We start from the raw sequence: 15,666 nt of genomic DNA, 5'->3' as shown, positions 1-15,666 counted from the left end.
CAGTTGCCTCCCGCATGTATATACTGCACCGACGGAGGAGCGGACACAAATGAGAAGATTTCCAGTGTAGTTCATGTTCCGAGTAAACAGCTATAGCGTCCCTCGAGACCGCGTTATTTAGCGACGATAAAAATAAAATAAAATAACCTCTCCTCGCCTGACTCCCCCCTCCCTACCAACCAAAGCGGTCGTTTGTGAGTCGTTTCTCCGCTGTTACGGATCTCGTGAGCAGCATACTATATCAAGAGAAACTCGGTAACGTAAATTCGAAATTGTTTACCTGGACACGAACGAGCCCAAAGAAAAAGCCATTGAACCACGTTTAAAAGGGTACGCGGCAGCGATATTCGGATGCACTAAAAAATAAGTCCCTCGATCGTTGAACATCGTATATTATAAAATGAAACGTCGACATAAATTATTCTGGTTAGGTTAGGTTAATAATTGATTCTGTTCCAAATCAATATAAATTTATATTAAGACGTAACACGGTGGCAATAAATATAATAAGTAAGTATCTACAATAGCTAAATAGTATATTATGTTAAGTTGAACAATATTATATAGTTTAATGTTGAAATTTCCAATTTTAGTGACAAAAAGTTTAAAGCCGGTACTTAAAAAAACACACACACGTATCACAACAGACAGTTCTAATACTTTGTTGACGTTCGAAGGAAAATGTACGAAAATGTTCACCAAAAGTGTAAAACGGGACCCTATTACTAAGGCTCCGCTGTCCGTCCGTCCGTCCGTCCGTCCGTCCGTCCGTCTGTCACCAGGCAGTATCTCATGAACCACGAAAGTTAAAAAGTTGAAATTTTTACAAATTATGTATTTCTGTTGCCGCTATAACAACAAATACTAAAAATCCTAGAATTTATAGTATAAGCAGTGTTGCCAACATGTTTATAGCTGATGATGGTACGGAACCCTTCGTGCGCGAGTCCGACTCGCACTTGGCCGATTTTTATATTTCATGATATTTGTATTGCATATAAATTAAATTGTTGCTATAATTATAAATGCAATATAATAATATAATAAACTACATTACTACGGACCTTGGAAAGGTTTCATCAAAAAATATTGTTTTTTACGTCTCTAGAGATGAGAAGTAGCAATCATTAATTGTTGTCTTTGTGAATCCGACGAAATAATAAACAAAAATTTGATTCGATTGTGGTTTTTTTGTATTTACTTCTGATAGTCGATACGCGCACTATAAGTGAAATTACTTGTCTAAATTGAATTTGCATACATTTAGGTTTAACGGAAACACAATTTTTTTTATTAACTATATAGGTACGGGTTGTACGATCTTAATAGTAGTTGTTAAATTCACGAATAAACAATGAAATCCGTCAAAATATTATTATTAATTATTATGTATATATAAATATGGGGTTACATAATAGGAGCAACGATTTATCTAATTACGGAGAGAACATACAGTTATATAATTTCTCACAATTACATAATTTATAGGTAGGTTAGGCAGATAGGTAGGTACCATTTATAATTAGTAATGAAATATCACTATAAAGTTGTGTGTGCATAAAAGGAACAAAATTAAATTCCAGAGATAAGCTAAAGTAGAAAATTTGCTTACTATAACAGTATAACATGTGTGAATACATAATTTATCTCAATGTAATTTTGTGCCGACATTTTAATGTAAGTACCTATTTATAATTATTATCCTTAAATACCTTAAAGCACTAATAGCCTCTCGGTTTAACATACTTTTTTTTTTTTTTTGTAGTATGGTGTCACCAGCTAGAGTTAACGATTTATGCGAATTATGCATCGAAACCTTCATATTATTTAGTTACAATATTACTAGAGGTATGGAAAAGTCACTACAATGATATTCGATAAGTATCTATGCCGTAGTTTCCAGATAATAATTCCGTTAATTAAAACCTATACGTTTATGTTTGTTATTGAATAATAAATAATATAATTTAACATTTATATATTCATATAAAACTATTTGAGTAGCTTCTTATATCTGATAACTAATAAGGGTCAGTTCGGTTCCGAATGCCATCAAGTGCACACGTTTTCTGACAGCAGTATGCTCGTCGCTCCTTTATCAGTTCGTAGTTATTTATACGGCTTTGCCTATAGCCCATATTACGATCGTAATTATGTCGCTACAATCAAACAGTAACGGTTCCAAAAAAAATAACAAACGTAACCTCTCTTCTTCTTCTCTGTCGCCAAAAGCAGAGGAAAATAAAACTAAATTTTTCTACAGTCCAAATCGGTACTTTGCTCTTGCTCAGCACGACAACGTCGACAACAACTCATCTCCCAAAAATGGTCAAAATCGCAAAAGTATTGAAACTTCAAAACTAACACCTGTGTATATAAAAGATGTGAGTGATATCTCCACCTTCACCTCAAGTTTGTTGACTATTCTTAAACCTTCCGATTTCATTTGCAAATCTACTCATTCTCATCTAATTGTCCACACGCAGACTCTCGAACACTATAATCTGCTTTTACTACACCTAATAAGCACTGGTGCCAGTTTTCATACCTATCAGCCTAAATCTGGACCCCGCCCCCTCCCCGAAATTTTTGTTTCATTTTAAATTTGGAAAACCGTTTTAAACAAAACAATCTTGTTTTGTCATCAATTCAAATTTGTCAAAACCACAGTTAATTTGTAATTTGAAACTTATAAAATATTAAATTTGTATAAGCTAAAACTAGAAAATTTAATACAAGGTCTTTCATACAAGTAGTTCATACTTTTACCGAAAAATTACAGATAATTTTAGGAAAGTTGGTATGCAAATACAATGTTTTTTTAAAAAATGAATTCATTCTGGTTAGACGTATATAAAATGTACGTCTTGCTTACTATTGTTGACAGTTGAAACTTGATAAATATTTATTTTTTTTTAAGTTATAATAATACGGGAAATGGTGGGGGGGGGCTTCAGCCCATTAGCACCCCTCCCCCCTGCGGACGCCACTGCCTTTGATCATGTCGTAGAGATAGAACATCTTAAGTAAAAATTTCAATAAATTTTACAATTTGTTCTAAATCAATGCTGGCCATTATACAAAATATAATAAATATTAGTTCACACCACAAAAACTTTTGGAATGTATCAAAGTATTTAATCATAAATTACACACCATTATTACACTATTTACACTCACAATTGAGGGTACTGGTAAAATAACCAGAAATATACTTTTTTTTCTTAATGTTTAGGAGACACAGAAACCTTTCTCAAACATTTGGTAACGAACCAAAAATGAAAAACGTAGTTTCATTATTGTTGTAAGAATAAGATATATAAATTCAAATCATTTCCTGTAGTACCCCTTCTATATATTCCTTCTATATTCATGATAACAGTTTTAGAACAATGCAGTTTTTATCACATTTTAGATTCTCAGCGATTTTGTGTCTAAAGACAATTTTTATAGTGCAGAAACTACATCTAAAATATATTAATGATTTAATTAGTTATTGATGACTGATGAGTTACACTCAAAAACCTACTGTATAGTAGAGCGGTACCAACACTTGCCCACTTTTTTTAATATATTATTATTCAATTGTTAGAAGGATTCGTTTCTCTGGTTTGGTATTTGTTTATTATCAAACACAGACTTAGGTCTTATACATTTACACGTGTTATTATTGTCACTCGTCTCTGACTGATAATTATAATTTTTAAGTGCAATAGAGCTAACATTGTATTGTTTTGCGTAATTGTGTTAGTTTCGAGATAGTGAAATCATGATGTTAAAAACTTTACAATCTCATTTTTTTAGAAAAACTACAATTGGAATGAATACACGTTGCTTATGGCAATGGATTGATTACATATTCAACCGGTAAGTGCTTTTACAATAATTAAACGACGTTAATTAGGTATTAAAGTGCATTATAGCTTTATTTTTATTGTTAATTTATATGAAAAAAAGTTTGGATGATGATCGTATCAAGGAAATTGGCCCCAACTTGGCATGTGCCGAATGGCTCATGAAAAATGGGGCACAAGTCAGATGGAAAGGTTGTAAGGAATATGTCCGACATTATGATTACCTGCCCAATACAACATCAGTTCACCGTGAACAGTTTCTAATACAGCAAGTTTACGCTGGGAGAGAAGCTTCAATCTCACATTTAGGGTTTAGTTATTTTAGTATGTTTCTCGATATGTGTAATAAATAATAACAACATTTATTTTTGGATGATATTGATAACTTTAAAATGTTAATTTTACAGAAAACTGTAAACATATTTCTGAAGTGGAATTTGATGGATGTAACTCAATTAATAATAAAGCATTAATTGAACTTAATATATTGAAAGATTCCTTGATAAGCTTGAAAATTAATAACTGTGCAAATGTTTCTGATCAAGGAATAATATCACTGAAAAATCTTCAGTAGGGATACGATTAAAATTTGTTTAGTACAATTTACATTGATTAATAATTTTAATTTACAGGGTATTAAGACATTTGGAGTTGAAAAATATAAAAAATTTTTGCGACACTGAAAAAACGATTGGCTTTCTGAAAACAAAGTTGCCAGAATGTAACATAGAATACTATAATAAATGATAATAATACAATTCTGTGTCCACAATAATATTAGTAATATATAATCATTAGGATAACATTTACACAGTCATTAGTTTTAAAAATGTTCAAGTAATTTTTAAAGTTTAATTGGTCGCATGTAGAAACCCATTAATGCTTCATTAATTGGTTACATCCAGTAAGTTCCACTTTGGAAATATTACAGGTATTGAGAAACCTACTAAAATAACTGAATTAAATATTATGTGAGGTCGAAGCTTGTGTTCCAGCATACACTTGCTCTATTAAAAACTATTCAAATTGGATTGATGTGATTTTGGGCAAGTAATAATACTGTCCATATCCCTTGCTACATTTTCATCTGACTTGTGCCCCATTTGTCGTGATCCGTTTAGCACATGCCAAGTTAGATCCAATTTGAAACTGTTGGAGCCTGGAGGTGACATTAGGTTATATTAGGTAAACGATAGTAATGGCTGATGAATTCTCTACTACTTGTCTATCTAACTTATGTGCAATTTTTTATTAACTATTCTGTATATAGTTAAGTTTAATAAGTAGTAAGGCTAGTAGATATAAATTGGATGGATCAATATTAAAAATCAGTACTTTTTTTTTGCATCAGTTAGATATACTAGCCCTTACTTAAGATTCCACTGGATAGCTTTTGAAAAATGGTAAACAGGTTAGATAGAAAAGTTATAAAAATTGTCAGCCATTCAATTGGTTACCTACTTAATATAACATAATTTCACCACCAGGCACCAACAGTTTCTGATCTAACAAGTGTATACTGGAAAAGATGCTGCTAGTTGATTTAAATAAATAAATAAATAATAATGTCAATGTTGGCTGTTTTTAATTTTTATATAATATGTCTAATTTAAATGTGTTAAATTATTTGGATTACTAATTATTACAATTATTTTTGTATATTATGAAAAATATAAAACAAGTTGTAAACATTCTTTTATTTATTTTACCACATATAGAAAAATACAATGAAATATGCGTACCTATACTGCATGTGTCTACTGTCTATGGAATATTTAATTTATTACCTAATGTACTTACAGTTTTATTATTTCAGTATTTTTTTTTTAAGGACACGGCGAACCACATATGGGTTTAACAATTAAACCATTAAAATAATTAAATTGGGGTTTATTGATAATGATAGTCAGTATCTCAACATAATATGATAAATATATATATAACTACATTTGATTAGATCGCTTTAATATTTTATATTTAGCTAATGCGCATACTTTAAATCAACTAATCATAATCTAACCTAACCTGCCAATAAAATCAATTAAGATTATTTTAAGTTGAAATGCTACAAAAATTTCCTTCTGTATAATTAAATACCATCAATGTACTAAAACATTAGGTCTTCTTTAGATGTATCTAGAAGCTGTATAATTAAAGTTAAATATTTTTCTTTTGACTACCTACATTTTTTTTATTTCCGTCATGATGTATGTTCTATGTAAACCAAGCGTTCTAAATTCTAATCAACCGAGTTTTTACTTACAAACAAATCTGCACATTTATACTCTACCATTACGATAATGTATAATATAAATGACTTGGCAAAGAATAAAGTACACATTTTCAACGAGTATAATATTATTATTGTGTTAGTAATATTATTTTCATATTGATAAAATAATAACTTACACGTAACACTTACCTATTAATAAATGTGTATAATATATACGTTTATTAGACATATCATACCACTATTTACTTTTGTATGATATTAATTCAAGTTACACTTTTTGACTACGATGACCGAAAAGAAACTGACAAAATGAGATTTTTTGATAATGGTAGATACACACTGTACGGAAATATTTTATTTGAGATTTTTTTTTTTCTTAGACAACTGGCTAGACTGTAAATAATAAAAAAAAAGTGATAACGCAGTATCTTATGGTCACGCTTTTTCGTTACAAAAATTGTTTTTCAGTCACAACGCCAGGCTCGCGATAAAAGCTATGTAATAGCTTAAAACAAACGATAATCGTAAAATTATTTTGAACGAGTATTTTTAGTTTGATTACATATTGTGTTAGTAAAGTTGGTACATTGTTTTCATCAATAATTATACAGTAAATGTTTATGATATACTTATAATATTATAGGTAGGTACCTATAAATATTATTTAAAAACCTATTAGGTGTGATAGAATTTTAGTCTCTCCATAGATTTTCACTTTAGACTTCAGTGTACGTAAAAGTGTTGTATTATTATTTAAAATTTAAATACCTCTCAGATAAATCATACCATTTGAAAGCACTTCAGAGCGATTCACTCATGATTGGTCCTGACTCACATTTCACGGTATTTTCAAAGTATCTTGAATGAGTTTTTTAACAAACTTTGAAATCGAAAAAATTATCTCTCAATAGTATCATTTGTATTCAATTTCTAATCGACTGATTGGTCTACCCGAACAAATCAATTAAACTGTCTTAAAATGTGTTTTTCGAAAAATAAACAAGACATATTATTTACATCATATAAAACATAAATATGCCTTGTATACTTTAAAATATAATATATCGTTGTACCAACATATGGATGATCAAATATAACAATTGATATTGATAGATCAATTGATAAAGGAAAAGAAGAAGAAGAAGAAGAAGAAGATCAATTATAATAATTGTATATACATTTATTATAGAGGTGGGTTATATTAGGTATATACCACCGGACATCATCGCGGTACCATACTTTCCTTTGTTATACGTATATCTGACTGACGACCGACGTCATTGTTTTGAGATGAAAGCCGCCTAGGAAAAGGTGTTTAATTAAGTGTCAGAGCGTCCGTTTCCTGGTTCCCGTTCAGTGCCTTAGTATTTTATAGTGTTTGTTCAGAAGGAATTGTAAAGAGAAAAGGTTTAGTTTGCTGGATTATTGATAAACGGCACCACTGGTGAGCGACGAGTGGTTATAATAAATGGCGCTAGTCGAGCTTAATTATTAAACGTCAACGACGCGTATGAGACTATATTATGCAGCCTATGTAATATAACTAGCTAATTAAAACTGAATACCTAGTCATCCGTCGTGATCTATCTCAGGGACCAATACAAAATCAATTGAATAAAATGAAATTGTTTAATTTATAAATTTACGTATTTTCGTTTAATTATAAACCGTAAGTATAATATTAAATAATACACAATATTCATAAAATAATATAGGTTCTACAGTCAAATGTAAACAAATGACAAATTATTATAATATTATGGAATGAACTGGTGATGAAGAAAATGTACATTATGTTTGGCGGAGTAACTTTATAGATTATTCGACTATGTGAAAAGTGTACCTACATTAACCGTGATAGTAAGTAGGTATAAGTAAAAAAAAAAATGCTTACAAACGTGTCATAATAATAATAATAATGTGACGTTATTAGGGTCATTCTTTTGAAAATATGACGAAAAATGTATAACAATATACTGTATTGTTACTTTTATATTGTTATAAGGTATAAAACCTCGCCGTACCTTTTATACATATTATATTGGATGTATATGGCGGCCTACGAATATCAGTATATTATATTATAAGAATGACGAAAAAAATTGTCCATTAATAAAATGTTTCCGTCGTCAAGAGGTTAGATTACATCTTTGCCGGCGTTACGAGAAAAAATTGTCCAGTATGCCGAGGCTTCCGTTATTCGGAGGTGTTTGTATAAATAAAGATTTTTCAGTATATTATAATATACCTATATATATATATATATTATACGTATATTTATTATATTATAAATATGTGTATAGGCATAGTGCACATAGTTTTTGTATTGTTGTGGAATATTATATGAAATGAAGTCATTTTTCCTTACAAAGGTTGATAAAAATTTAAGTAAATAAATATATTATGTGAGAATGATCTAACATTACAGATAAGTAGGTGCACAATGCACATTCACGTACGCGTCGTTAAATATGATTGTAAAGAGCCATTCACCTCCATAAATATATAGGTAGGCCCGTTTTATCTGCAATGTTTACAGGTCGTATTTTCCGTCCTGAATCATAAACTTTATCTTAATATTTTTGAGTATTAGAGTAACAAATTATTATATCAACATTTTATATCCTCATCGTTATTCGCCTAGTATATTATTATTATAATATGATATATTTATATATATATATGTGTGTATTAATTTTCATTACTTCTTTAATGCACTGAAGTTTATTGCGAATATTTGACGAAATGCCATAATATCTAATATTATGTTCCTATAACGGTCAAATATTCTGAGTAAATAAATAAATTATTGCTATCGTATTGGATTAGTTTTTTAACGACCGAACAGTTTGACGTGTCCGAATTTATTATGATTATTTTCGAAAGGCTTTAAAGTATATAATATCGTAGTATCGATAAAGGATATAGTTAGTTGCTTACTTGCGTTGAATATATGGATGTATATTGTATACTGCAAGCCTACATATGTAATTAAAAATAGTTGTGAATTGTCCCACATATTTAATTTCTGAAAAACCTGAACCTGATATGTCATAAAATTAAAATACCTAAATTCAATATTAACGATTATATTATTAGGTATATTACCTAACCTATTGGCTATTATTATTAGGAATTATTCAATTACTATAAAACTTGAACAAAATATGCATATAAAACTCGCTAAACTTTCGAATGAACCCGGTACAAGGGAGTAAGAGGCTTAGGGACCCAAATAAAAAGTAGGCACGATAGACGTACTTTTATAAAATGTTATCGACAACTCTTACGACGACGAGCAATACTCGGACATAAATATTGTATACTATTTAATCATATATTTGTTGTTACTAATAATAATTAGAAAATTAGAAGACACCTTTCCCGATACATATATATTATATTATATAGGTACGTAATATTTAAATTGTTAATATTATACAAATATAGAATATATAATATATACTTAAATGAACACTAAACTATTAAACTTCAAATAACATGTTACTCGTTGATACATTTCAAGTACCTATAATAATTAGTATAATATTATTATTAATATTATATTCGTATCGATACTTCAGATGTATTTTACAGATTATAATATGTAATAGTATAAATTATGGCCTCACATGCATTGTAATGCATTGTCTTATACAAAATATAAAAATAATATAACATGCACAGCTGAAGTTAATTTAATTTTTTTAATTTTTGACAGTTTTTATCCCGGGGCTTCTCCGAAAAAATAGATTACTTTCAAATTGCTTACAAATCATACATCAACCGATGAAAACACTAGTAGCAACTTTATCGGTGGTTACTGGCGCTGAGTACAGTCCGAAAACGATTTGTTCGAAGGTCGCACAGTGTTCGATGGTCAAGTATTAGACCTTGTAGTATATATATTATTATGTGTTCAAAAATATTGAATGGACTTTATTTCGATGGTTATGTCATATTATGGTAATTTATTTATAATATAAATGGATAAACTAGAGACTTACGTGTTCAAAGTGATTGAACCCAATAATTCGGTTTCATAGTTTATTATCAAGAGTTCTATGATACCGATTGCATATTATACCATTTTCTATAGAAGCCCGACTAGGAAAAATGGGAAAAATATAGCGATCTGATATATATACAGCGTGCGCATAATTAATTTTTATAATAACTTTTTATACGTACCTATACAAAACATCGGAACAAACTATTTTTTTTTTTTTAATAACCCTGATCTGAAAATTGGTTCATAAGTAATCGTGAATTTTGTTTCCGTGCCAAATTAAAAAAAAATAATCACATGTTTATAATATAGTGTTCCATAGGTTAGGTATACCATGGCACCACGTATTTTGTATGAACATAAGTAATATTGTACATAGTACATATACTTTGCGTATGTACGTTTAATAATGTTATTATTGTGAGTTGTATGGAAAAAACTCGGAAAATTACTTTTGTATAATAATTGTATTATGTTAATTTAAAGTCACATGATGAATAATAGTCTCTGTAAACGTTGTATGTTTTTATTTTTCCGTTGTAGAAAACTTCTAATTTTTTTGTAGTAGTAGGTATCCCTTTTCAAATTTACAAAACAAGTGGTTTTTATTATATTATTATGTGAAAACTAATGAGATTAAAACGATAAATTTAAATTTAAAAAAAATTGTATCTTGTTTTTACGTTATAAGTTAAGCACAATAAAAATAATTAAAGTTTATTAATGTTAAACTCGAACAATATAAGATTAGTATTATTAATTATTTACTGTGTATGTATTGAGTAGAAATAGTCATATGGAACCAAAACTGTATGTAAGTGATTAACTAATAATTACATATAATATAAAAGAGAGTGTATATTTTTATTAGTTAAATTATATAACAGTATTATACTTTTGTTGTTTATTGAAAGAACACAAACGATGTTTCTTAACATTTTTAATACAGAATAAAAAAAAAAAATGAGAACAATTATTCACTTAAGCGATAAGAATTTTTTTGGAAAAAGTTTCATACAAATATATGTTTTAAGGTGATACGAACTGTCAAATTAATTTAACAAACGTATTGTCAATAAATTGATATAATTGAAACATTTTAACCAAGACGTACAATGAACGTAAAATCTTAAAATTCTAATGATGGTATCGATACGAATAACAAAAACAACTAAGGTTAGTCAACTTGTGTCACTACTGACTTTGAAAAAGTTCACTCGCACAGTCATTTGGAATATTCGATCGGCGAATATATAGGCAGTTTGATGACAGGTTGTGTCATATGGCATCATAATAATATGCCGAATTGATCGGTCAGAGTGCGGGGAACTACGTGAACTATGCCCCCCCCCCCCCCGACACTTATTTTTGACTTAATGACTTAATGGGACATTCACAAAACAGGAAATAGAATTTACAATTATTTACAAATGTTCGCATTAATTTAAGAAAAAGTTTGCAGAAAGTCGGAGGTGAGGGAAGGGCAATTTCATCTACGTCAAAAATGTATAATTCGTAAAAGCCACAGATAAGAACTTTATACGATACTTTTTGTTTATCAATACATTTACAAACAAAGACCATTTATTGGTCTTATGAATTTACATAATAAATTAAACGAGCTATAGGTGTTTAACATAATAATTTATAATTTTATCTTTTAAAACAATAAAACATTTAAACATTTGAACATACCACACCAGGGTGGATTATAATGTAATTGTGAATGGCGTTTGTTATCATCACCTAAAAGAAAATTAAAACGTAATACAATTTTAAAATTAATGATCAGAGGAAATATAACATTTTTGTTTTATTATCTACGCTTACAAAAAAAAAATTCCCGCGGGACAACTGTCACATTGAATTTCCTCCTTATTTTAATAGACTACGAGAAAGGAAGGAAGTAAAAATAATTTACATTGGTGAATATTTACAGCTGATTTACTTTTATTTATAGAAGGAATATTTTCAAACGAATTCGTATAATTTGTACTAATAATAATTTTCTGAGTTGGTTTTAATTATTATTGGGTTCCCGCACACTATAATACCAATTGAAATTATCAGAATTTTATTTTTTTATATTTAAAGCAGCCACCTGTGAAAAATAATTTTAATTTTATGGTAGGTTGTAAACGGATTGATATTAATTGGTACCTATTAGAAGCATAAAAATAATAAGAATTTTAATTTAATAATACAATATATCTAATACAAAACATGAATTTTCAACTAAATAATTTATACAACTTAGTAAATATCCTTCAAAAAAAAAAAAAAAATTGAAACTGATAAATAAAATGATAATTTGGATGATAAATGTACCTATGATATAAAATATAAAAATTTGAATTATTAGTATTTATATTTAAAAAAAAAATGTAATGTAAGTTATTAAAGTTAAAGTTAAATGTGCAATGAATATTAAATGATGGAAAGTATTTGATTAATTTGTGTTTACGAATTTCCCTGTTTATTAAATTTAACAAATTAGTACAACGGTAACAACTGGAGAACTGATGATTAATTTCCTAAAAACGCTTTTAATTCCTTCCTCGTTTTATGACATTACTATAATAGAATGTTAAGTAGTGTTGTCTGTTGGTACTTGATAATAATGTTAATTTGCTAAGAATATCCTAACCTAATAAATTCAAAGATAAGTAATTATTCGTTTCTCCGTATTTTTATATTAAAATATTTTTAAAAATAAACTAATATTGACATATTTATTTATTATGCATGAATAAAAGTAATTTAACTCACCCTTTCTCTCTTTCTTTGTACATAACTAATTTTCGAAATGTCAACAAAAAAGCGTTATTATAAAGAGGCTTAGTTTAGCTTGGAGCTAAAATTAAATGATATTTTATTTTTTTAGGTGTTTAGTGTTTAGACTTAGATTCTGAGCGGAGAGATTAATGTATTATTTTACAATTTTGTGTAATTTAGACTATTCTTCATCATTTTTTTTTGTTTCTGAAAGATTTTTTTATGCTTAAATTTTAAAAAGAGCTAGGAGAGCATCATAAAATTGTTTATTTCTATTATTATACTACTTAAAATGTGTTAAAATTTTTATTACCTGGACTAAATTGGGTACGATCCTATACTGTATCATGTTTTTAATATAAGAATATATTATGTATTACTTGTGTATTTTAGTATTTGAAGTATCAAAGAAAACTTTACTGCCATGATGTAAAATCGACATTTACAATGTGAAAGATACTGAACAAGAATATTTCTCATCACTCGTGAATTATATATTTCAGGTTCACGTGGTGGATGCGTTGATTTTAACACCTATCCCTTTTTAGTCGTAAAAAAATCCTATTGCTATCTGCGTTTTATCCTTTATTCAATGCCTGGAGCCGTTTATAAACAAAACAGTGACGGTCATGGCAAAGTGCCAGAGACGGAGAAACAAATATTATTTATGATCGGAACCATGTTCGCCATCTTAGGCTCGGCTTATAACTGATTTTATGGTGCCCTGCAGTTTGGTTTCAAATATTATCCATACGGTTTTACCCCTCCAAAATTCACCGATTTACATGTAGGTATCGAAAGTCGGTAAATCGAGAATTCGGTAAATATGAAAACACCCGTGTAATGGAAAACGCAATAAAAATCGGTTTAGGGTGGGTTTTTTTTTTGCTTGTAACTTTAGAAGACATGAGTTGAGGTGTTCAAATGTTAACCCGGTACAATATAATGGCGTAAATGAAAAGCCAACATCACAGTGGAATTAATAAGTACACAGAAGGGCACTCTGACGTCTGTCAACAGAAAAAAACAGCCAAATCCTTGATAAAAGAAAAACCTTTTTACTTTGTGCAAAGGTTGTTTTCCGGTAAAATAATTCATTATGGGCTGCAGTTAACATGGCCAGTATTAATTTACAACTATTATCTTTCAACGAATAATCGAAATAGAGGCAATACAGGACACAATTAATACGCCTCAACAACCACGCGCTATAACGGTGTAACGGTCGTGTAACGTTATTTTGAATAAAACTATCGATCGATGGTTGAAAATATATTATTTCAATGTTTTGGGCCAATTATTATTATTTTATAAAACTATAATTTAATTAATCTAAATAATTAATATGAATTTTTCAAAATCTCACAACACTTATATGATATTACTATACCTATTATTACCTTCATTAGAATTAATAAAGATCACGTTTTATTATAAATTAGAACAGGGATTACCAAAATATGGTCAAATTTCATCCAGCCCACACACACACAAAAAAAAATAAAAACTAATACTGTTATGGGTTTTAGTACATTGTATATTCATCATTTTTGTTCATTGGTTCTTACCAATTTTAGCAATTTTTATGGCCCATGAACAATTTCTAGATTTATAATGTGGCCCTTCCAAAATAATTATTGGTGACCCCGGAATCAGAATATAAAACACTCTTAAATGTGAAATTAACTCATTAATATTGGACACAATAGAAAATTTAACAAAATTGTAACTGTGAAAGAATACAATGCTTAGTAGGGAATGTGTTATTTAAGAAATCAATACTATTAGTATGTATAATAGTGATGTACGAAACTGATAGAAAAAATAAGTGGGTGTTAAGTGCCTTTTGTATGAAACACAAATAATATCATATATACAAAGATTACTGGGGTGTAGTGGTTAATCTGAATATCAGTTTTTTCCAGATGGTTTGATAATCTTACTAGTTTTACGACCTCCGAACGTAAATAAAATAAAAATGTAACATCATATTTTATTGTAATAAAATAGACTAAAACATCTGGATATTTTTTTTACCTGAAAATTAAATTGTAATCGCATTTCGAAAAATTTGTAAAAAAAATAACGAAATTATACAAAACATTTTACGATAAATTTTTTTTTGTATAAACTTTTAATTTATGTGCTTGATATTCAAGTTTAAATTACGTGGGTTAAAAATAAAATGGAAGTTCCTACTTAAAATAATGGTTCGTTTGTCTAGACATCGGATAACATATTGGTCGACGGGATAATGCATTTAGGTCCAATAATAATTGTGATCGATGACGAACGACTGAACATTTTATATTGCTGTTATAAATTGATAACTATTAAATATTTAGATAACAGAACCGGATACTGGAGAGAGAATAACCATACGTCGTTAACGTTATCCAATAGAATGACTTTAGAAAGTGATTGGCTTCCTTTATATTATCGCAAGCAGATCGCCATCACGCTCATTATAGTACTCAACATTTTGTTTATTATAATATTGATATGATGATAATGACAAAAATGGCATTAAATAAATGAATAAACAAACAAAATAATAGTGATAATAATAATGAAAAAATTAGGGGTGGAATAGAGACTGAGAGATTACTTTAATATTTCCATTTTACGAATTAAGCGTTCCATGGAAACGTTGGATTTTATTGTTATTAGAAATATTTTTAATTTATATAATACAATGCAATAAGTAGGTATTTTGATAAAAGTATAGTGTTGTAGTCTTACAATAATAATTACACGACGTGACACAATTAGAAATATATCCAATAATTATCCAA

The 15,666-nt window shown here is 28.7% G+C and overlaps 2 protein-coding genes across 6 annotated transcripts in view; one reads left to right on the top strand and one right to left on the bottom strand.

Annotated features, from left to right (window-relative positions):
- LOC100161295 (somatostatin receptor type 5) overlaps positions 1–15,666 on the bottom strand; it is a 280,182-nt gene that overhangs the window by 150,616 nt on the left and 113,900 nt on the right. The gene's annotated exons all lie outside the window — the stretch shown is intronic.
- On the top strand, positions 1,125–5,489 carry LOC100572993 (ATP synthase subunit s, mitochondrial-like). The gene is made up of 4 exons (XM_003246104.4): positions 1,125–3,867; positions 3,958–4,178; positions 4,262–4,424; positions 4,487–5,489. The coding sequence occupies exons 1-4, from the start codon at positions 3,770–3,772 to the stop codon at positions 4,599–4,601; spliced, it is 597 nt and encodes a 198-aa protein (XP_003246152.1). The 5' UTR covers positions 1,125–3,769; the 3' UTR covers positions 4,602–5,489.

This window comes from Acyrthosiphon pisum, chromosome A1 (assembly GCF_005508785.2).
Source record: "Acyrthosiphon pisum isolate AL4f chromosome A1, pea_aphid_22Mar2018_4r6ur, whole genome shotgun sequence".
Lineage (NCBI taxonomy): Eukaryota > Metazoa > Arthropoda > Insecta > Hemiptera > Aphididae > Acyrthosiphon > Acyrthosiphon pisum.
Note: the sequence above shows the minus strand (reverse complement) of the source record. Positions and strands in the feature narration are given on the sequence as shown.

What these genes read in the sequence shown, in the direction of transcription:
- LOC100572993 (XM_003246104.4), top strand. Translation starts at nt 3,770, where the DNA reads ATGATGTTAAAAACTTTACAATCTCATTTTTTTAGAAAAACTACAATT. An exon ending in ATTGATTACATATTCAACCG is followed by an intron (nt 3,868 to 3,957) that starts GTAAGTGCTTTT and finishes TATGAAAAAAAG; the next exon opens with TTTGGATGATGATCGTATCA. An exon ending in TTTAGGGTTTAGTTATTTTA is followed by an intron (nt 4,179 to 4,261) that starts GTATGTTTCTCG and finishes TTAATTTTACAG; the next exon opens with AAAACTGTAAACATATTTCT.